Source organism: Nannobrachium achirus (assembly GCF_963921795.1).
Source record: "Nannobrachium achirus genome assembly, chromosome: 10".
Taxonomy (NCBI): Eukaryota; Metazoa; Chordata; class Actinopteri; order Myctophiformes; family Myctophidae; genus Nannobrachium; species Nannobrachium achirus.
The window spans coordinates 39,562,479-39,587,083 of NC_137819.1; the positions used below are offsets into that span (position 1 = coordinate 39,562,479).

Consider the following 24,605-nt stretch of genomic DNA (forward strand, 5'->3'; position numbering starts at 1 on the left):
ATGTTAATCAAAGTGGCGAATAGAGATGTTTGATAGGCCTACATACTACCATTACTGAATGATGACATAATTATTTTTTTATAGTTAATCAGTCTATGAATTATGCCTCATTCACACTACAGATATATAGTTGAATGTTTAGCTTGGTAATTCAATGTAATCTCAATGGAAACCAGCTTTAAAGCTTTCAAAGCTTTGCTTGGAGCGTCTCCTGTATCTTTAAAGCTGGTTTCCATTGAGATTACATTGAATTAAACGTTCAACTATATATCTGTAGTGTGAATGAGGCATTAGAGTGTTAATAAAGTAGATTACATTGATTGCACTTGTAAAGAAACACAAAATTATATTTATGACAAAACAGCATTACGTTTTACACACGGGTAGAATAAGCTGTAGGCTAGTTGTTTAGTAGCCATCTCACAAAGTAATGAAAACTACAGTTTAAATTAAATAATTAAAAGGTTTACCTGGAGATACGTCATGATGACAAAACAGCAGCAGAAAAACAAACTCTTTCATCTTGACATGGGTTTGAAGTTTGTAGGCCTAAATAAAAGGTGAGCTCAGAGCTCACTCAGCTCCGTGTGAGTGTCGGTCTGCTTTCTCCTGCTGTACAACAATGTACGATGAGTCGTTCAGATCCGTGTTTAAGTGTCCAATGCCATGACGAACATGAAACCAGCACCCAATTCTAGCCAATAGAAATTCACAAATGCAGTTACATCATTTGTTTCTAGGGGGATCTCACCCACACAGGTTGTTAAAAGTGAAACTAAGAGAGAGAGAGAGAGAGAGAGAGAGAGAGAGAGAGAGAGAGAGAGAGAGAGAGAGAGAGAGAGAGAGAGAGAGAGAGAGTGTAATTAGCACTCCTGTTTGCATAATGGTCTGTCCTTGATTCATGTCTACTCAACAACTTATGAAAACATTACACTATAGATCTTTTGAGGAACATAAGCCAAGTCATAAGCTACAAGCAAGGTTATTATAGTTATATTGTAGAAAAGGTTTAGTTCTAGGGGGCTGGTTTAAAGGGACTTTAGCACTGCCATGGAGACACCGGTCAGAGTGTGAAGAGGAGGACCACCAGGATATTATATTTGAGCATGGTCATGTCTCAGGCCAGACAGAGCTCTGGTGTTCTTCTGCTGCTGCTGACAAAAAGGAGTGAGGGCACAGGCCATATATATACACACCTGGCCACTGATTGGTGAGTGAGTTCAGGTGTGGGGAGTGCAGGTGAGTGAGAGGTGGAGTCAAACTAAGGAGAGGGTTGGTGACTTTTGTACAGCCGCCCCAAATACGGAGTATTTAAAACTGAAAAGTCACACAAGCATAGTGATATGGGCTAGGTAGGGAGAGACCAAGACAGAGGGGCCTGCCGCCCCCATGAAAAACGATTTGAGCTTGGGTCGGGTATTGGCGCTGATGGTGGCTGGGGCTGATGTAGAGCTTCACGGCAGGAGGTAGTGGAGGAGACTAGGAGGGAGCCGGGCTGCAGGAGGCGGAGTAGGAGACTAGAAGGGTGCCGGGCTGCAGGAGGCGGAGTAGGGGACTAGAAGGGTGCCGGGCTGCAGGAGGCGGAGTCGGGGACTAGAAGGGTGCCGGGCTGCAGGAGGCGGAGTCGGGGACTAGAAGGGTGCCGGGCTGCAGGAGGCGGAGACTAGGAGGGTGCCGGACTGCAGGAGGCAGAGACTAGGAGGGTGCCGGGCTGCAGGAGGCGGAGACTAGGAGGGTGCCGGGCTGCAGGAGGCGGAGTGGGGGACTAGAAGGGTGCCGGGCTGCAGGAGGCGGAGACTAGGAGGGTGCCGGGCTGCAGGAGGCGGAGACTAGGAGGGTGCCGGGCTGCAGGAGGCGGAGACTAGGAGGGTGCCGGGCTGCAGGAGGCGGAGACTAGGAGGGTGCCAGGCTGCAGGAGGCGGAGTCGGGGACTAGAAGGGTGCCGGGCTGCAGGAGGCGGAGACTAGGAGGGTGCCGGGCTGCAGGAGGCGGAGACTAGGAGGGTGCCGGGCTGCAGGAGGCGGAGTCGGGGACTAGAAGGGTGCCGGGCTGCAGGAGGCGGAGACTAGGAGGGTGCCGGGCTGCAGGAGGCGGAGACTAGGAGGGTGCCGGGCTGCAGGAGGCGGAGTCGGGGACTAGAAGGGTGCCGGGCTGCAGGAGGCGGAGACTAGGAGGGTGCCGGGCTGCAGGAGGCGGAGACTAGGAGGGTGCCAGGCTGCAGGAGGCGGAGACTAGGAAGGTGCCGGGCTGCAGGAGGCGGAGACTAGGAGGGTGCCGGGCTGCAGGAGGCGGAGACTAGGAGGGTGCCGGGCTGCAGGAGGCGGAGACTAGGAGGGTGCCGGGCTGCAGGAGGCGGAGTCGGGGACTAGAAGGGTGCCGGGCTGCAGGAGGCAGAGACGGGCTGCAGGAGGCAGAGACTAGGAGGGTGCCGGGCTGCAGGAGGCGGAGACTAGGAGGAGCCCGGGCCTGGCTGCCCGAGGAGGAGGAAACATGGGGTAGGAGCAGGAGGCTCATACTCAATTAGCCGCTGAAATACAACCTCCATCAGGTGCTGTACTCTGTTGCTGCCTTCCAGGATATTGTTTAGGGTGGGCTCCTCTTCGGCCATGACAATGTTCTTCTTTCGGCTTCGAAGGACCATATTTTATAGGATAGGCAGTTTAGGTATTATGGGCTGGTTCAAGGAGGGTTAACACTGCCGTGGTTCACCGGTTAGAGTGACAAGAGGAGAGGTGTTCTTCCATTTTATGTGGTTTATTTCTATAAAAACACAGAAATATAATATTAAATACAATAAATAAATACAATACAATATAGTAACATTTCAACAATATACACCAAGGTCAATATGGTCTTCACAGTATCAAATCATGGTTAAGAATTACATTTCAACAACCAACAGTAATTAACACTCTGTGGGGATAGGCACTTAAACATTAGATCACTACCACTACCAAATGTCATCTACCAAATGTCATTGAAGGAAACATTTGAACAAAGCAACCAACTCACTTCACATCACGCACAACATGGTTCTGGTCTAACTGAGACTCCCGGACAGGGCTCTCAGGGAATGGTCTCTGCTGAGGTGTTTCTGCTGGTGCTGACAAAAGGGAGTGAGGGCACAGGCCATATATATACACACCTGGCCACTGATTGGTGAGTGAGTTCAGGTGTGGGGAGTGCAGGTGAGTGAGAGGTGGAGTCAAACTAAGGAGAGGGTTGGTGACTTTTGTACATATATAGTTAACGAAAACTAACCAAATAACAACAACTAAAATTGGAAAAACATTTTGGTTAACTAAACAAAATAAAAACCACAAAACGATAACTAACTGAAACTGTATTGTGTGTTTACAAAACTAACTAAAGCTATAGCTAAAATTATAGACAAAATGCCCTTAGTTTTAGTTATTCAGTAGCCTAACTGAATATATTTTCCAAAAAATGTATCATTTGTTGAGTATTTATTACACAATAGGCCCACTTACTCTGACCTTTTTGAATCCTGCACCTGACAAATTGATTGATTGATTGATTGATTGATTGATTGATTGATTGAAGTATTTATTAGAAGTTTTGCATAGGAAAAGGTACAGTTTCATGACAGTACAACTGATACAAGGTCAACTAAAGGAAACTCAGGTAAGGCGGGCTTATTTCCATTGAAACCCTTCTCTTTAACTCATAATGACAGACAGATGGAACACAGTACTATGCAGCGATATTTATCAGAAAAGCACTTGTAAACAAAAGACCAGGAAAACAAAACAGTGCAAAAAAACAAAACAAAAAAAAAACAATAGGAGGGTCAGGGGGAGGGTAAGGTTAGGCTTAGCACAAAGTATGAAAAAAAAAAATTCACAGTAAAATAACAAAACTAAACTAAAACCTTTTCACAAAAATCTAAACTAATAAAAACGAACGAAAACTAAACTATAATGAAAAATCCAAAACTATTATAACCTTGGCTACGAGATCCATCAAATCACATTCATGACAACAGTTGATTTTGTCGATTTGTGGAAAGCCAAGCCTGTAACTTTATTATAGCCTACAACAATGACGTTTTCACTTTAAATTATGGCACTTTTAGAAGAGCTTCATGGAAGGATGCTTGCACATGGTTTACACAGCAAAACAGAGTTAAATTTAACTTGATAAAAGAGTGTGTTTGGTTTCACTTTCTGGTTGGTGGAATGTTCGGTCTAAACGGTGCGGTTCACATTCAGCCCTCATAGAGACAAGACATTAACCACGATTTACAAACTAGGATATTTTAAGGGCGAGCAGGTTATGGTTGATTTGATGTGTAGTGAAGTGTAGAACGGTGACACCCACCCTACCTCTGTTCACATTATAAATGATATATGCAAACTGACAGTAGTTTCTTACATGGAGATTATGAGTTAGAGTGTGAATAAACATAACTTGACGGTTTAAAGATGAATCTATAGTATCTTCATTTATCCAACACGGTGCCAAGTGATGTCCAAACTTCCCATTCAACTCTGTTGTGAGGTGAATATTATAACAGAACATATAGAACTTCAAAGGTTAGGCAGAATGTTTCAGATATCATAAATACAGAGAACACATCTGACCCTGAGTGAAATAGCAGTCATTATTTAATTCTGCTTTTTAATCATACACTTAATGTTGAAAATGTTGACAATACTGTTAAGATTTAGATGACTTGTTAATATGGTCATACTGTACTACTCTGAGAATATCCATATTATTTTAAAAGAAAGAGACAGACTTTTAAGACTATTTGGGTCTTTATTAAAAATGAAATTAGCAATAGGCCTGTATATTAATGCAACAACAATGCAAATAATCTGGCCTTCATTTAGTAGACATTTGGGGCCCTATTTTCGTCCATGCCAAACCCTAAACCCCTAAACGGCTTTGCCTTTTTTTTTTACTAGTTTGAAAAACATGTTAAAATACTTCAAAAAGCCGATCTACATCGACACGTTGTAAGCTTGTAAATCAGCTATTTGAACTATTTAAAAATGTTTTTCAAACTAGTAAAAAAGACAAAGAAGTTTAGGGGTTTAGGGCAGGGGTCTTCAACGTTTTCAGGCCGGGGACCCCCAAACTGATGGGGAGATGGAGCAGGGACCCCCTACCACCTCGTAGGGTGGGGGGGTCGGGGCTACGACATATTTTTTATTTTAAACATGTACAAGTTACAGCGAGCAGGGTGGGCCGTACCACTACCATTTCTAAACATACTACTTATTAACTGAGAACCAATGTCAATAATATCAACAATCTGTCAATTGCATAGTAATCATGTATTCAAGCTATTCAAAATGGATAGAATCATGATTAATTTTTTAACATAAATGTGAAAAAAAAAGAAAAACTTTTTTTTTTTTTTTAGCAATAATTTCGCGGACCCCCTGCAGTACCTCCACGGACCCCCTAGGGGTCGCGGACCCCCTGTTGAAGACCCCTGGTTTAGAGTTTAGTTTAGATGAAAATAGGGCCCATAGTCTAGTTTAGACTTATCTAAGCATTTTTCATTATTTTCAATATGTACAAAGAACTGTAAAAGAGATCAAACACATCCCTTCATAACCAATCAAACAAAAACAGTGAAAACACACCAATAGGAAAATAGAATTAAAATATTTACATCATAGGAAATCAATGTTGAACTCACACTCATTCTTTTTTTGGTCCAATTAAGTATGTGAGCATACATGCTTGTATGTGCATGTTTTATGTTGATGTGCATGTGTTACAGTGTGTAAACCAAAGTGTACATGTATAGGTGTGTACCGGTATGTGGACAATGAATGAATGAATTATTATTTACCTGTGTGGTGTCAGCATTTGGCCCATAACGTAATAACACAAAAACAATGATATCATCTATAATATCCTTCTCTTTAAGGATATAAACAGCTTATGAAAAGGTATAACGTAGACATCTTTAAATTTTCATAAGACATTATTAAACATGTCTTGTACGCCTAATTAGTATTCATAAAGGATCTATAGAAAGCTTAAAACTCTAGATTAAGAAGGTGACTTTAAGATGACTTTAAGTAATCTATGACTGATTACCTACAAAACACTTTAATAACAAAACAAAGCCCAACTCGATATGCTGTATATTTTTATGACCTTATCACCAATTTAAATATGAGCGTATTCTAATTAGAGCTCCGCACAGGCCAAAAATGTCGGCCCTGGACCAGCCCTAGGCCCATGGAATTCAACGAGGCCTGGCCTGAATCCCGACACCTTTTTATTTATTCATTATTATAAATTATTTTCTAGCGTGAGCTTTCACTGACTATAACCCACATGCTGAGACATGCCCACAATGGTCTGGGTGGTGAAATTCACGGCACAAAAACATTTACCTTATTAATACAATGGGGTGTGTGAGCCCCGGCCCTATAGGCCTGATGGCCAAATACATAAAAAAAAAAGTCTCATTCGGGCCGGGGTGTTTCCCGACAGGCCTGTAGGGCTCTAATTCTAATTGACAATACACTGAAAAGCATCATGACTGTCAATAATCACGATGTTTTACTCTCAAATGATTGCCTTCATTTTGAAAGTATGAATAATCTGATTATGTTTTATCTGCAACTGTAATGGATTACTGACCCTTGTTTATAAAGAAGTATAAATGGTTTATAACCAGTGGTGTGATATGGATTTTTGAAGTATGGTATTGGGTACTCTAAATTCATGATGTCACGTGAACGCCATGGGGTAGTTGCTAGTTGAAACACTGTATTCAATTGGCCGAGTATTGTTATGCAAAGTTTATACAGTGTAACTGAGGACGTAGGTGAGGCCTGCTTGCCCGTATTGTTATGCAAAGCAGCCAGGTAGGGGGAATGAAGTGTGGACCGCGCCGTCACACATCTTGACGGCGTGCATGCACACGCGCGCATGTGGGGGGCGCGTGCGTGCAGCTTGAAAATAATGGGGACGCCGTACCTCTGCGCTCCTACGGCATCTCACCCCTGTATATAACCCACTTCTCACAGCATTCAGAGAGAGAGAGAGAGAGAGAGAGAGAGAGAGAGAGAGAGAGAGAGAGTGAGAGTGTGAGAGAGAGAGAGAGAGAGAGAGAGAGAGAGAGAGAGAGAGCATGTCTCTTCTTGCTCCAGTGCATCTGTCTGCAAACCTGAAATGACAGGAATTAACACAAAAGAATACTGATCATCAGCTGATCATTAAAAAAAGCTTGCATTACAAAATGTAAGTAGTATGTGGGGGGTAAATGACATAAGCTCAACAAATGTATTAAAAGACATACATTCTGTAAAAAGAACTATCATTTGGCTAATCGTAACACAGTTTGCCTTGTTCTATCTCTTTCTCTCTTAAAGGGATCCCTGGCTAATACGACAAATATGCCTTAATACATTATAACTGTCCTCTATAACTACAATGTAAAAACACCTTAAATATTTTATTTCTTCTAGAAATAGCTAATCTTTCACTCAACAGGGGAAATGCCCGTCGCAAGTTGTTGATGTCATAAATGTCATGTGTGATGTGATCTATCCTTATGGAATTTATGGCATGCATGTGCAAATAAAAACAAACTTAATACTTCCTATGGTTAATATGAGCATCAAATCAATATTTCAAATGTGTTTTTTTGCACATGCATGCCATAGATTCCATAGTGATAGATCACACATGACATTTATGACATCATCAACTTGCGACAGGTATTTCCCCTATTGAGTGAAAGATTAGCTATTTCTAGAAGAAATAAAATATTTAAGGTGTTTTTAATTTTACATTGTAGTTATAGAGGACAATTATAATGTATTAAGGCATATTTGTCGTATTAGCCAGGGATCCTTTTAACTATCAAAGCTACAGTATGTTACTGTTAAATATTGAGGTTCCCATGGAAACCCAACTTCCATCAGTGGTCAGATTAAACCGTTTCATTCAATACAATTACAAGAAGTGGATGAAGTGATTGTTACATCTACATAATGCTGCTTGTAATTATAACATACCATTTCTGTGTTATGTCAATAACAGAGAGAGAGAGAGAGACAGAGTGCAGGGGAATGACACACAGCAAACAGTCTGGCCAGTAGTCGGTAGTTGAAGAAGTGACTTACTATGTGCAAGGTGTCGTCTCTGTATTCAGTTGCATGACCTCAGAAGCTGTAATGTAAGAAATATATAGGATACACCATCAACAGGGGTGTAAACACCTACTGTATGACACATGCATATACCGGTAATGTACACACGGTTATGTTCTGGTTATGTAACTAGGGTGACCAGAGATCCCAGTTTGGCTGTGATTGTCCCCATTACAAGCTTTCCCAAGAACGTGCACATTGATTTAAGGCTCCTGGTTTGAAGGGCTGAATAAATATATGGTCACCCTATCAGTGTTGTACCCGAACGCGTTCAAAGAACGATCGTTCATGAACACGCTCATATTTTGGGCGAACGTGAACTGAACGTAATTGTTTTCGCTTGATGAACGATATTGTCGAACGCGGTCATTCTGACGCCCGTGAACGACGTTCGTCGGCGTTCGTCGGCCGTTCATGCGGCGGTCCGCGCCTCCGCGGTCGTCTGTCCTCTGCTCCTCTCGTCTCTCTTTTCATTCACATGCTCCAATAGTAGGCACTGCACGCAGCTCCTCGTTGATATGCGGTGCTGTCTGCACTCTGCTGCTGCACTGTGAATCTCCTCCTCGTCTCGCAAGCCTGACTGACTATACTTTGTCCTATGTGTGTTGCACGGCGAAAATAGCTGATCTGCAAGCTCACAACGCGTCGCATCCACGAGACAACGTGAGCTTGTAGATCAGCTACTTTAACCAACGCGGAAACATGCTGTGCACGAGAAACGTCTGCCTTCTAGTGGGGTTCCTTGTACATGTAATTTTTTGTTTTTTTTCTAGTGGGGTTCCTTGTACATGTAATTTTTTGTTTTTATTTCAAATGTGTGTTAAAGTTTCTTTCACTTCCAATTTGTAGATTATGGTCTATAGAACAATTTTGGTTAGAGTGTCAAGACAGTAGATTGAAGAAAAATATATTTTTTGCCCTATTTCCAAAACTGACCAAAATCGGAATTGTGTTTTTTGAACAATGTCTTAGTTTTCCCACAACTGCTGTGTAATATATATATATTTGTATTGCTATATCAAGTCAATACTGTGTGGGGAATCAATTGGAGTCAAATATTTGTTTTGAATATTATGATATTTCACACAATGAGACAATAACATGGTTATTACATTCAGCCCTTCACAATAAGGGTGCAGGAAGACTGGGAACTAGGCAGTGGGCACATAAATATTGTGGGCACCTCAATGTTAAGTTGGATGAAATTATTGCTGTGTGTGGTTCTATATGGGCTGAGTCAATAATTTTGACAAATAATAGCATGCAGCAACGTCTAAACATTTATATATATATAGACCTTTATATATATATATTTTCCTTTTTTTTTTTTTTTTTTCTTTTTTTTTGAATAGCCAAAAGTATAAAAAAAATATGGTTAAAAAAAGAACTAAAAAAGAACTATGTAGTTTATTTTGGGGAACCATGAACTTTAGTTCATAATGGGGAATTATGAACTAAAAATGAACTAGTTCATTTTAGAAGTTCTGAACTTGAACTTGAACTAGTTCGTTTTTAAAGTGAACTTTCCCAACACTGCACCCTATACTGTACGTAACCACTGTTCCTACAGTGGCAAGTTTACATAGAGCCTACATTAGTCAACTATAACTGGCAGCCTGATCAAAATTAGGCTGACTTTATGAATAGTTTCAATTTCATCATGTTAGTCTCAACATCAAGATAATGTATCAATGTATCATTGTCTCCAGCACCCCAACAGAGACGTTACGTTGACGTTTTTATTTGCTCTCTTGCATGATGTTCAATTTAAGGATGATCCTTACTCCTTTTTTTATATAGTAATGTATTGGACTTAAAGGAGTCATCCAGACCAAAACACATATAGGGTTAAATCTGTCTTTTATCATACCCCTTTATTTTTATTGGATTGTGTTTACACAACGTCCTGAGACCAACCAAACCGCTGTTTTGACCTCACAGGCACCCTTACTTGTCAAACGGCTTCTGCTCTGCACCAGAGCAGGGAGAGGAGAGGCTAGAAAGGGAGGGGAGGGAGGGGTCGGTTTGACAAGTAAGGGTGCCTGTGAGGTCAAAACAGCGGTTTGGTTGGTCTCAGGACGTTGTGTAAACACAATCCAATAAAAAAATACTAACTTTGAAGCTGAAGAAATAACCGCACTAGTATAAAGGCTATACACTCTGTTAGTTATGAGAGGGCCCACGAAATCTAGCAACAGGGGCTGCCGAAATCTAGCAACAGGGGCAGCTATGAAAAAAATGAAATAAAGCAGGTATAAAGGGGTATGATAAAAGACAGATTTAACCCTATATGTGTTTTGGTCTGGATGACTCCTTTAAGGTCCCTTCTTTTGTGTATGTTATTTAATGCTTGTTGTTTTTTTCAATCGTCTAGCTAACATTTTGGTTGCCTTGGAGCCCCCTTCATAGTATGTTTGTTTCATGAATCTGGTCTTCTTTTCCACCACATCCATAAGTATTTTGTCTACTTCTTTTCTTGTCTCTTTAATCTGATTCAATATCTCCGGTTCCCCGATCCTTACTCCTTAATGCAATTGTTTTGGTCAGTAATGATGAATGTACTTAGTTTGGGTCAGTGGATTATCAGATCAGATGAATGTGAAGTGTAAAGAAAAATATTTAAAGAAAAAAAGAAAAAGCGCGAAGTGTGGTGCTTTTTATGAGTTAATTTCAATAAGCGTCACACGAACCTTGGCCAATGAGCCAAGTGTGGGTCGGACATACAGTACATACACATACAAACAGACAAAGCCAGATGTAGGAGCGGTTAGCAACGCTCCAAAAAATAGTACTACTTACGAGATGCAGTGGGAGGAGGTGAAGCTGAAATAAAAGAGGTAAAGCGATATCACAGTCGTTAGTTTAAGATCAATGGAATTATATAATTTTGACAAAACTAGATGTACATCATTCTACTGCCTCACCTTTCTTCTTCTTGTACACGACGACTCCGATGACGGTGAGGATGAGGGTGATGACAGCGAGAACCACCACAGCGATGATGATGATGGTCATGTTGTCTGCGGGTTCGACTGGAGCTATAAAATACAAAACAACAGAGATACATTTTCAAATCGAGGAATTATCTATCTATCTATCTGTCTATCTATCTGTCTATCTGTCTGTCTATCTGTCTGTCTATCTATCTATCTATCTATCTATCTATCTATCTATCTATCTATCTATCTCTATCTATCTATCTATCTATCTATCTATCTAATTCACTGTGTTCAGCATGGGGGAATCACTTTCATCTAGTCTATTTGTTATGTATGATTTGGTTTTAAGATTATATTCATGTGATCCAGCCAATGAACTATTTGACCAGCTGTAGAAACTTGGTTTAAACTTCTTTTTTTTTAAGTCTTAGATGTCTTGGTCTCTGGCTTTACCCACAATCATAATGCAGTCAGGTTAATAATGATATCCTAGTGAATTCCTAATTTCTTTCATAGTACATCCATACCTCCTTTAGTCCCACTCCCCCAGTTGGTCCTGATCAGCTCTCTGTCCAGTGTGTACTTTAAGTCCTCTTTGATCCCAGCCAGCTGAAACACACAGTCGTACTGCTTCCAGTCTTCATGTTTGACTGAGGTCAGGTCCAGGTCAACGCTCATCTGGAAGGTTCCATCAGGGTTGGGGAGGGTCTCTCCATGGTTCACGTTCTCCTGGAGCTCCTCTCCATCTTTAGTCCAGAACATGATGACTCTGTCTGGGTAGAAACCTGTAGCGTGACACCTCACTGGAGAGGATGGAGTCTTCTGGAGGAAAGATACAGAGGGATGCTCTGAGAGAGAGAGAGAGAGAGAGAGAGAGAGAGAGAGAGAGAGAGAGAGAGAGAGAGAGAGAGAGAGAGAGAGAGACACAGACAGACAGACAGACAGACAGACAGACAGACAGACAGACAGACAGACAGACAGAGAGAGAGAGAGAGAGAGAGAGAGAGAGAGAGAGAAAGAGAGAGAGAGAGAGAGAGATTATTGGGGTCGTTTGTATTTGAATGTGGATTTGTTGACTTTGCTTTGATTTATTGAACTGTTGTATTTCATAACATGAATAAAACATTCAAACAAACAAGAGACATAAGGAAAGAATTTAGTGTTGTAGCTGTTCTCTGTTCTTCTCAGTAACGTTACCACATCTTAACATATCTAAGTACCAGTGATGTAAAGTAACTAAGTACATTTACTTAAGTAATGTACTTAAAGGAGTAGTTCACCACTTTTCAACCTGTCTTCATATAATAGGTCCTCACTAATGTTCATAATAAAATAGCAAAAAAAAATTCTATTCAGTTTGGGTCTCATAGGAGAGCTGTCAAATCCTTCCTACCGGTGACATCATCGTTTGACAAAAAAAATAATAATAATATTTTTGAAAAAAAAAAATATTAGATTTTTATTATCACGAGAACAATGGCTTCCACTTTAACATTGCAACTTTTTCAGGAATAGAAAGCAAGGATCTGACCCACCCACAGCTTTCCTATGAGACCCAAACTGAGTAGAAAAAAATTGTGATATTTTATCATGAACATTAGTGAGGACCTATTATATGAAGATAGGTTGAAAAGTGGTGGAGTGCCCCTTTAAGTACAATTTTGAGGTATTTGTACTTTACTTGAGTATTTCCAATTTCCAATACTTTTACTTCTACGTCACTACATCTCGGATCCAAATGTTGTATTTTTACTCCACTAATTTTTTTTGGAAACTTTAGTTACTAGTCACTTTACAGGTATAAATTATAATATTACATTTATTTTATACCATGGCTATTTGAAAATAGCCGATCTACAAGCTCACTCGCATCGCAACGCGTTGTGAGCTTGTAGATCTGCTATTTTCAAACATTTTGTACTTTTACTTTTGATACTTTAAGTACATTTTGATGCCAACACTTTCATACTTTTACAAAAGTACATTTTGAATTCCGGACTTTTACTTGTAACAGAGTATTTCTATATCGCAGTATTGATACTTTTCCTTTAGTAAAATATTTGAGTACTTTTTCCACCTCTGCTACAGTAAGTACAGATCATCACATCATGTTGTTGTACCTGTTCTCTGCAGAATGTTCTTCCCGTAGTTCAGGTACTTCTTCAGGTATTCAATGCACCTAGTGTTGAAGTAGTGCTTCTGCTGTGCCATGAACATTTTGTTTTGATCCAATCTCTGTTTGGTGATGAAACCCTGTGGTTTAGGAGAGACCCATGTCTCTCTCTTCAGGTCCAATGAGAGGAAGTCCTCTCCATCATAACCAAACTGTCGATAACCATCAGTGTCTCCAGTCTCATCATCCCACTCACAACCATTCATCTCCTGGACGATGTGGACACCTGAGAGACAGACAGACAGACAGACAGACAGACAGACAGACAGACAGACAGACAGACAGACAGACAGACAGACAGACAGACAGACAGACAGACAGACAGACAGTGTAAACAACAGGCATCCTGCTACAGTTCACTGTGAGTTGTTGATATTCTGTCTTTATCACCTGAGTGTGTCGAGAACAACACAATCCATCTACTATACACACTGACATGGACAAACACACATGCTCTCAAGTGCACGCACACACACGCGCACATGCGCGCACACACACACAGGTCAGGGGTAACCCCCTGACCCACACACACACACACACACACACACACACACACACACACACACACACACACACACACACACACACACACACACACACACACACACACACACACACACACACACACACACAGTGCCAAAGATGACAAACACTAACATAATTGCCATGATTGGAAAGTTTGTACAATTTTAGAGGTATGAAACATAATGGTTTTGTGTCAATATGACCTAAATGCATTTGTTAACAAGCTAGCAAGATAATGCAGTCAGACCTTTTTGGTATATTTATTCATGTAAAGTAAGTATTCCCACATCCACTTACTGTAATTCGGATGCAGGTGCGTTGGACAGTGAAAACTGAAACAATTTCATGAACAAAAGATCATCATCACGCACTCTGCTCTTGCTCAGCAGCCCCCTTTTTATTTAAGTTGACAGACATTTCGGTCCCACTGGACCTTTATCAAAAGTTCTTGTGTCGTGTCGTTATATTCATTCACCCCACAAGCCAAAACTATTACATTTTGCCGTAACTTCCTTGTTTGCAGCGTGACAAAACTGTGATGAAGAGACAGTTTGTCAAGGGGTCTACTGTCTAGTCACTCTGTGTGCTTGTGTGCTCCCAGAGCACAGTGGTCTGAATTTCCACATGGGAACACACTGAACGCTCTGAATTACACCTTCAACTCTCTCAGAGTACATTTATGAATTAAATAATACAGAATATATTCATTTCCAGGACAATAGGAGGGGCCAATGCATCAAATTCTAGATATCTGTTTATTAAGTTAGGGGACCAGTGGATGAAACACTGTACACGGCTAGTCTAATAGTTAGCACACTAGTATAGTACACTAATATAGTCTAATAGACAGTACACTAGCACAGTATACTAACAAACACTAGTCTATAGACAGTACAGTAGTAGTCTACATATACAGTAAACATACACCAGTTAGTTACTGACCAAGTTTTCCATTAGACGGTATTGTATGTGCCGCCCATTGACTGACTAGGTATAAATTGTCTGTTAAATATTGTTGGCCATCTTGATCAATAAAAATAATTTATAGATTTAGTTTTTATTATTTACATCTTAATTATAATAATAATTATTAGGCTATGATATGAAGTAACACAACATTACAATATGTAGATTTATAACCATTAAAATCTATATACCATAGAGGTATATACCCCCACATACCACATACACACACACACACACACACACACAAGCACACACACACACACGCACGCACGAACGCACGCACGCACGCACGCACGCACGCACGCACGCACGCACGCACGCACGCACACACACACACACACACACACACACACACACACACACACACACACACACACACACACACACACAGTGCAGTGGTGGTGAAACATGCAGGAATGTGTAGCAGATAGTCTCAAGCTGTCATATGTAATTGAGCATTTTTACTGGTTATTTAGAATATTATTGGTCACATTGGCTTTTATTTTTTATGAAATCATTTACATCTTATTATATTTCCAACAATGTGAATACAATAATTTTAACAGTAGGAAGTGAAACATAAACATACCTCCAGTTTGGTTGAAGCGCTGCTTTGCAACCTCTACGTTGTTGATGTTATTCAGCTGCTGACCAAAGAATTTCCCAGTTTCCGTCTCCCAGTACTGTGGGTTCTCTGCTGTGACCTGGTTCATCCAGTCCTGTTTGGGAACGCATCTCTGTGTGATGCTGTCATAGTGAACTATCTGAACATCATCAACCATCCCAACAAGCACATACTCTGGGAAGTTTGGGACGTTGGAGGATGCAGTGTGGATGTATTTCAGGGTGTGAGATACTGTGAAACAAAATGGAAATATAACTATTTAACTTAATTTAATTAGGCTACATGCAATTTTTGATCAATCGATCACAACAATAAATTACATGGAATTCCATTAGCTTTACACAAGAAAAAACACCATTCTATCTAGGCCTAGGAAACCATGTGTCTCTGTTTCATCATGTTGTCTCTGTCCACCTGTATTTCTGTGGGTCTCTCTCTTTCTGTCATGCCTCTTTGTCTCTTTCTATTTATTTGTCTTTGTGTCTATTTGTCTGTCTGCATGTTTCTCTTTTAGTGTCTGCCTGTATTAGGCCTATATCTCAGATTGTGTAGGCCTATAACTAGGCCTAGGCTATGTCTTTGCCTGTTAGTCTTCTTTTTTCTCTACAGGTCTGACTCTGTTTGCCTGTCTCTGTTTGGACCTGTCTTTATTTGTCTCTCTGTCTGTTTGTTATTCTCAACTGTGTGATGCTCTTCAGCAGTAATAGCCGATCATCCTATATAGTCAGGTTTCTTATGTATTTTTGTCGGATTTTTGTGAAGATTTGTAAAACTATACATTTTTGGAATCTTCAGAGCATGGGGAATCCAAAAATCAATGTTCCCATTTGCACAGACACCTGCAAAGCCGCCATTTTGGACGTTCAAAATGGCCGACATAAAATACATCATTTGTGCTATCTTGGCTTCTGGACAACCTAGAAACTTAATTAAACATGCCAATCCTATGTTTTCTGGGTCAAGGAATCAAATGAGTAAATGTTGGGTGTAAAATGACAAATAGACACAAAGACAAATAAATAGAAAGAGACAAAGAGGCATGACAGAAAGAGAGAGACCCACAGAAATACAGGTGGACAAATGTTCCGTAGCTGGGCTCTGAAAACAAAAAGGAGTAGTAGCAAATACCAGGGGTCTTCCACAGGGAGCTACTACAGAGTTACTACAGGGGCCCACCAAATCTTGATGGGATTTGAAACTTGAATGTTTTTATGTATTCAGGGTTTATGTACCGATGTTTCTGGTTGACATTGGCACATTTCACTCAGGTTTTTTCATCTCACTTATGTCACTTTGTCTGCTGACCTCACTCAGCAACGAAATATAAATAAACGAAAATAAAAATAAAACAATTCAGAGGAGGCAAGCAGTGATCACCGCATGATGTGCACTGCAATGTAGTTTCAAATGCACTACATTGCAGGCGCTTTTTGAGAATAAAAAACTAAAAAAGAAGAGGAAGACACGTGTGACATGCATGATCTGGGCAGATTGCCCCAGGAAATGTGCCAATCTCAACCCAAAACAACGGTATTGTACTTTGATGGTTTATTAGTATTCTCAGTATTATTTATACATTCTTTGTGTTGGACAGTTATGGTTGACAGGTGTTACTGCTGGGATTGCAATATTTAAGCTATTGCAACTTCATATTTTGGGACACGCAGACTAACATGTCCATTTATTGCACTGCACTCACTGACAACGCAACACACCCACCTCTGTGTTATCGTCACCCCAAAACCCGCACCCATCCTCTTAAAGAGCCCATGGTCAATTATGCCCAAGGAGATTCACTACAATACAGTAATTTCAGACATGCAGGATCTATTCGTCTTTATCATCGTCATCTTCAATGTCCAACCTAATAGTGTTGACACAGTCTCCACCATAGCATAGAGTGGAAGGCAGGTTATTTGAGCAGGGAGGGCAAGACCCCTGACTGGAACATACCCTCCACTCTCTGAATTTCACCCATTTTCTTCGATTGGTGGAAGCTTAGGGCAATTTGTCAGGTATGATTTATCCCGCATTGTGACATAGTTGGCAAGGAGGATATGTGGTAGCAGTGCAGCACGAGTTGGTTGTTGGACCTTTTGAACTGTAAACACGGCATGCAACATGCTCCAATGACTGCAATGTTGATGGAAGCTCACCATTAATAAGCTCAGTAGAAATGGAACTCTTGCTAAGGTCCTTGAAGCGGTTAATGGCTTAATGTCATCATTATCAGGCTTCAAGTAGGCGTTGACCCATGACGAATTGTGTAGGCCAAGGAACCCTTGACATTTGTGACATTCAATAACTTGAACTCGCTCAAATATATCTACTTACTTTTGTTTTGTACCTTGGCTTTGACTGTTGCAAATTTACAGCAGTGTCAGCAAGTGGAGGGTATGTTCCAGTCAAGTGTCTTGCCCTCCCTGCTTCAAAGGCTTTTTTTATTGATTTGATTGAAGTATTTATTAGAAGTTTTGCATAGGATAAATTACAGTTTCATGACAGTACAGTTCACTGATACAAGGTCAACTAAAAGGAAACTAAGGTAAGGCATAAGACGTTGAGATCCTTCGCTTTAACTCATATAAATATAGGCAATACTTGAGCTCATCAAATGTGTCTGCAAAGCAGATTGCAAGGGATGGTGCAGCTGCTTAAACAATACAAACAAAGACTGTCAACATTATTAGGGAGGACATGTAGTGAATCTCTTTGGGCATAATTGACCATGAGCTCTTTAAGAGGATAGGGTATTGGTTTTGGGGTGACGATAACACAGAGGTGTGTATGTTGTGTTGTCAGTGTGAGTGCAGTGCAATAAATGGACATGTTAGTCTGCGCGCCTAAAGTAATACGTTGCAACAGGGACGGCTCCAGGGGGGGGCTAGAGGGGGCTTTAGCCCCCCCTAAGCCCGCCCTCCCCACAAACTCAATTAACACCTGTCAACCATAACTGTCCAACACAAAAATGTTATAAATAATACTGAGAATACTAATAAACCATCAAAGGTTACAGTTTCAAATCCCATCAAGATTTGGCGGGCCCCCTCCTGTAGTAATTGAGGACCCCCCAGGGGTCCCGGACCCCCTGTGGAAGACCCCTGGTATTTGTTACTACTCCTTTTTGTTTTCAAAGCCCAGCTACAACAACTTTTATGCTTCAGTTATGATCTAATTTAACATTGCTCTGGAGCAGAGCGATTACTGAGATAGGCTCAAGGGTCTGTCTGGGGGTCCCAGGTGAGGAAAGACCCCAACCAAAAGTCAGAAGGATTATTCTGGCTACTTTAAAAGTGCAATAAATGAGCCCAGGAGGTTTTAAAACCTACAAAACAACTCTACTATTATGAAAATAGGACATTAATTGGCTGGCGTACTGTTCTGGGAGTTCCCAAAATAGATAACCCCCAGAAAGGGGGTGGGGGTCCGGAACATTTTACTCCCAACATTTACTCATTTGATTCCTTGACCCAGAAAACATAGGATTGGCATGTTTAATTAAGTTTCTAGGTTGTCCAGAAGCCAAGATAGCACAAATGATGTATTTTATGTCGGCCATTTTGAACGTCCAAAATGGCGGCTTTGCAGGTGTCTGTGCAAATGGGAACATTGATTTTTGGATTCCCCATGCTCTGAAGATTCCAAAAATGTATAGTTTTACAAATCTTCACAAAAATCCGACAAACATACATTTCTTAACATAACAAACCTGACTAATATTGCAACGGCCAACATCGACGGTGGACAGTGGATGTCACAAACGAACATGATAGGATAAAAAAAACGTGATAATTAATCTCTAAATTCATGTGTAGACTAAATAAAGTAGGCCTATAGTTCAATGGTTTGCTTTCAATCTTGGTTGGATATCAGAAAGGTTTAATTAACCTAAGATAGTTATTTAATGACACAGACCAGCAAAGTTTTACAAACTAAGGCGATTTCTCATTGCAACTATAGGCATAGGCCTATAGGCTAGCTTAAAACAGCTGAAATGAAAGAATTGAAGAATGGCTTTACCTGGTGATGCGACATGGAAGAACAGCAACAGTAGACCTATTACAAACGCTTTCATCATGACGAAGAACGTTAATAAGAGGTGAGCTCAACGGCCTATGGTAGAATAGGCTACACTGTGTGAGTGTGAGTCGTCGTATCAACTCGGTGTTCAACTCTCAATGTTATGACGAAGTTAAGCGCCAGCGCCCTTTCTAGCCAATAGAAATTCGACAATACTGTTACATCATGTGTTTCCAGGAGAATGTCACCACTAAAGGTTTTTAAAAATGAAACCATGAAGAATTTTACTAGTAGGCCTATAGGCCTACATATTGAGATAGGCTAATATGTAATATCAAATTTCATCCTTTGCAAAAATAGGTCCAATCTATCAGTAGGCCTATTAGGTACAGTATAGGCCTACAGCTATTAATTTACTAACAATTAATGTAGTCTATTTCTGTTTTATTTCTACATCAGCAAACGAAAGAAAAGTGAGAGAATAACCCCTTCTTAATATGCCTTGATTCTTGAGTATTTTGACTTTATCTTTGTAATTCATCATCATCCAGCCAGCCTACAAGACTGAACACCTTATGATACACAAACATCAAAATCATTATAGCCAAACATGCTTAATTAAAACACGTGCAGCAGAGCTTAATAGACTTGTTATAGGCCTAACCTGTATTGGCCTGTCTCTCTGTCTATCTTTCTTTTTTATCTCTTTTTCTTTGTCTCTCAACTGTTCTCTCTCTCTCTCTCTCTCTCTCTCTCTCTCTCTCTCTCTCTCTCTCTCTCTCTCTCTCTCTCTCTCTCTCTCTCTCTCTCTCTCTCTCTCTCTGCTAGGCTATTTGAGGTAAACTGATATGTTATAATGTTCTTAAATGTTATAGTATAGGCCTACAGCAATCTGAGTTCCCAGATGTCTCTTTTTCAGCCAGTGGTAATATCAGATAAGACATACATGTTAATCTATCCTCTGATTTAGCTATAGTTGTATTAATTCATATTAATCATATTTAATTATGGGCCTACAATAAATAGATCAAACTGGTTTCAGGTGCCATTTGTGCCAAAACTGAGTATGGAGCGCCCTCAAGTGGCTATTTGTTTTCTAACAGTCAAACTTGCTGGAGACATGACACACACACAAACACACACACACACACACACACACACACACACACACACACACACACACACACACACACACACACACACACACACACACACACACACACACACACACACACACACACACACACACAGATACACACACACACACACACACACACACACACACACACACACACACACACACACACACACACACACACAAACTTTTACAATACAAACCCCCAAATCACTCATCAACACAGAAGGGGGAAGATGTTACTGTATGTGTTTCCACATACAGTGACAACTCAAAGGTATATTAATGACATAGTTCAATACTGAAAATGGGTGTTTCTCCCCTACTTTATCGATTATTGCGACCGTCGCAGTTACTATCAAAACCTCCACAAACTGTGAGTCCGTCAGTCAGTCAGTCCGTCAGTCAGTCCGTCCGTCAGTCAGTCTGTCTGTCACACGTCACATGTCACACTTTTGCCCTGCTCATATCTCCGCAACCGTTGCCCCGATCCATGCCAGATTTTGCACACACACTCCGACCTTGCCTGCCAAACTACAACCTCCAAGGACCCCCGGAGCTCCAGGGACCCCCAGGTCCCTGGGGGACCCCCAGATGTAAAAAATGACCAAATGTGCAAAAATGACCAAATGACCACCCCACCGGGGCTGCTCACGGGGAATTCCCGGGGACCACCGACTCCTGGTGCTCCAGAATGGATGCAAAAGTGGTGGCGCCCCCAGTGGAGGACCCCCTGCCACTGCAGCGCACATAAAATGCCGTAACTCGGGCTAGGAGCGACCGGGAGAGCCGGGGCCGGTACCTATTCGTCCGCCTCGGCGGCGCGGAGACCCCACCCCTCATTTCTCACATGGCCCTCTTCTAGCGCCACCATGTGGCGGATTCTTGCAAAACACATTTTTGGACACTGCTCCTACAATTTTTGCCCTAAAATCACTCAAATCGGTACACAGTATGTCTACACTCATGTCATCAACATGGATCTGTCCCATATAGCGCCACCTTCAGGCCGACTTTTTAAAACACATTTTTGGACACTGCTCCTACAGATTTTGCCCTAAAATCACACAAATCGGTACACACTATGTCTACACTCAGCGCCACCATCAGGCCGATTTTTTTCAACCACATTTTTGGACACTGCTCCTACACATTTTGCCCTAAAATCACGCTGCGACCTGACGGTCGCTTATCTCCCGATTAGGGAGTCTTACTGGTTTGTTTAATCGAAAAAAGTAGTGAATAAATAATCTATTTTCACAGCCCTAGAGGAGATGCACATTTATTTTCATTAAAATAATATATAATAATGTTTAAATAACAGTTCTACAAGATCTGTCTTTTTTCCCATGGGTCTTTTGGGTCTTGAGCTAAAAAGTTTGGGTTATTCCCTTTTCAAAAATAGATCAAATTGAACTAGTTGGCTGTGCACACCTCCGCACACTTATTTTGGTCACATTTTCAGCATTGTATGAACTATGAACAATAGACACTAGACAACTACTATCCTTTAAAAACTGTTTTTCAACTCACCAGACCACTTCTACTGTAAGTAAGTAGTAAGTAAGCCTTGCTGAGCCATGAGGCCCATAATAGGAGCCTATCTCCTCTTTCTGTAGCGTGAGGCAGTATGTCGCAGGACATGCCGATACATACCGATTTGAGAAATTGCCAAATATGCCATACTGATGAGAAATTATACAGTGCAACATTTTTGCTGGCTGATCTATTTAGGATAATAATATATTTTAACCACCCCCCTCCAAATTAATATAAATGTAATGTAAAACATTAATACAAAAACATCAGTTGGATGCGTAGTTTCATTGAATAAGTAATACTTTTATTCAAAACCTTGACTTATTTACATATTTAACATATTTTATAGTGCATTTTCTTCCTCTTTCAAGTTTTACATTTTGGTTTACAACTTTGGCTTACACACTGGAAGGGACTGGTGACCAACACACTGTAATACATAAATAACTCAAGTGTACAGCCCAAGACACAATAATACACATAAAAACAGCTACTTTGTAACTCTGTAAAGGTTTCTGATTTACACCCAAGGCGGAAATAATCATATTTGTTATGTTACCTATGCATATGGTACTATTATGGTTTCAATCAATAAATCATTGATTGATTGATTATTTAAAATCAATCAATCGATTTTTCACGTGTTGCCATTAATGGCTAAAGCTGAGTATAATCTAAATATTGACTTCTTTATGAATCTGAATCTGTAACAGGTGTCTGTGTAACACAACCAGAGATAAATAACTCATTATGGGAAAACTCCCATACATTTGGCCCACTATTGCATGTGAAGAAGTTGGGAGCAAGGGATTTGGAAGTGCTGTTCATCTTGGCATTGCATTCCAGGGACACTGCCTCCTGCATTTCCCTCGATTAAAATGGCAATTCACAGATTATGGTACAATTCATTTTGTAGCTCAGTTAGTGACAATGATGCAATGCAATGTGTTGCATCCAGGGGGCATGTCCAACTGAAATTCCTATCCTAGCATTGTGGCAATGGTAGGGTCAAGTAAAATGGGGATGAGGAAGTAAACAAATAGGAAAGAAGGTAACCCCCACATTAAGCCTGATTTATACTTAGGCCATACCACAGTTTCTTGTGCCAAAATAGCTGATTTACAAGCTTGTACCGAGCTTGTAGAAGGAGCCTGCAGTAGAAGAGCTATGTCCGGACAAAAGGACGGAAAGGACGGAAAGGGTGCACACAGAGGATTTCTGTTGGCTACTCCTTGACATATTTACATATTTAGTGACTTATTTACAGTGCATGTCTTTACCAAACACATTAGAAATAGCGAAACCACTTGAAATGGGTTGTTAAAGATACGTACAAAAGTCTTGGGGTTATAAAAACGTAAAGGTACACCTAGAGACAATATTTAGCAGGACATAAACATGGAATATACATATTACTTATTCTTTCCCCCATCCCATCCTTATCTCATCCAAACAGTTTTGAAAGTGCAGAATAGTGTGTGAGTGTGTGTTGTGATCATTTGACTTGTGAGTGCAGGAATAGGATCAGATCAGTTCAACTCCAGTAAATCCCTGTGGTAAGCTGCTAGTTGCCTTGGGGACCCTGGCATTATCAGCAACATGTTGATGGGCAGGTTAACCCGTATTTACTAAGAGTGCAACAATACATGTATTCGTATTGAACCGTTCAATACAAGGGTGTACCGAACCGAATGACCCTGTACCGAACAATACAATACAATATCACTCCACATCCACATTCCCCCGGAAACCCCTCATGGACCCCTAGGGGTCCGCAGAGCCCACTTAGAGAACCACTACCCTAGAGGTTGGGTACCGTATTGTAAAAAAAAAAAAAAGTATAAATCAAGGACATTTCTGTTTATCGAAAAAGTATCGTTCTGTGACACCAAAATATCGAACCGAACCGAACTGTGAATTTTGTAAACCGCTGCACCCTTATATGGGCTGTATTTTGATTGTCTTAAGTACCAGCTCTTATGCCTTAACGTAAAGGCCTGTCCATACTGTGTCCGACCACTAAACCTTTTTTTGGAGACTTCCGACATTTCGACTTTCAGCTTTCCGAACACTAATTTCGGGGTAATGCTTTTCAGAAGATGCGAGTGACGTCATTTTGTAGTTGAACCAGACCTTTTCCGACAAAAAGTTCGGCGGTCGGAGATAGTATGGACAGGCCTTTAAGTTAAGGCATAAGAGCTGGAACTTAAGCCAGTGAAAATAGAGCCCATAGTATTTACGCTGCCAGTTGGCTTGTGGCCATGATGACGCAGCAGATATGGTGATGTCAGCCATGTTGATACCTTGGCCCAGGCCTTGGGGATAATGGCAAGAACGACAGAAATACAATTCTAAACGTAATATGTTTTTTTTGTCTGTTGTTGTTCTGAAACTTGCACTGTGCCAACATTTCATTTATTTCTTTACAAAGAATGCAAATTAATTATGTTTATCCCCTCAGTGCCAGAGAAGCAGAACCCTCTGAAAAAAGACACATCTACTCCTTCAACAGCTTTCCATTTCCCACAAAAAC

General features: G+C 40.8%; 2 protein-coding genes across 3 annotated transcripts in view; both read right to left on the bottom strand.

Moving 5' to 3' along the window:
* Window positions 1–610, bottom strand: part of LOC308292191 (major histocompatibility complex class I-related gene protein-like) — a 6,736-nt gene extending 6,126 nt beyond the window's left edge. Inside the window, exon 1 of the mRNA XM_080734483.1 lies at window positions 471–610. Coding sequence (XP_080590609.1) covers window positions 471–522 — 52 coding nt within the window. The 5' untranslated portion in view covers window positions 523–610. The remainder of the gene's footprint in view (window positions 1–470) is intronic.
* Window positions 611–4,768: 4,158 nt separating this feature from the next.
* On the bottom strand, window positions 4,769–19,526 carry LOC308292190 (major histocompatibility complex class I-related gene protein-like). 2 transcript variants are annotated; one of them, XM_080734482.1, is made up of 8 exons: window positions 19,399–19,526; window positions 15,343–15,609; window positions 13,210–13,488; window positions 11,617–11,937; window positions 11,075–11,188; window positions 10,950–10,973; window positions 8,124–8,169; window positions 4,769–7,154 (listed from the first exon to the last, which is right to left on the bottom strand). In XM_080734482.1, coding segments are annotated over exons 1-8 (1,110 nt in total). In that variant the 5' UTR covers window positions 19,457–19,526; the 3' UTR covers window positions 4,769–7,153. The 2 variants fall into 2 exon arrangements, with proteins under 2 accessions (XP_080590608.1, XP_080590607.1); XM_080734481.1 differs by having other exon boundaries at window positions 4,769–7,162.
* Between the last annotated feature and the right edge of the window lie 5,079 nt (window positions 19,527–24,605).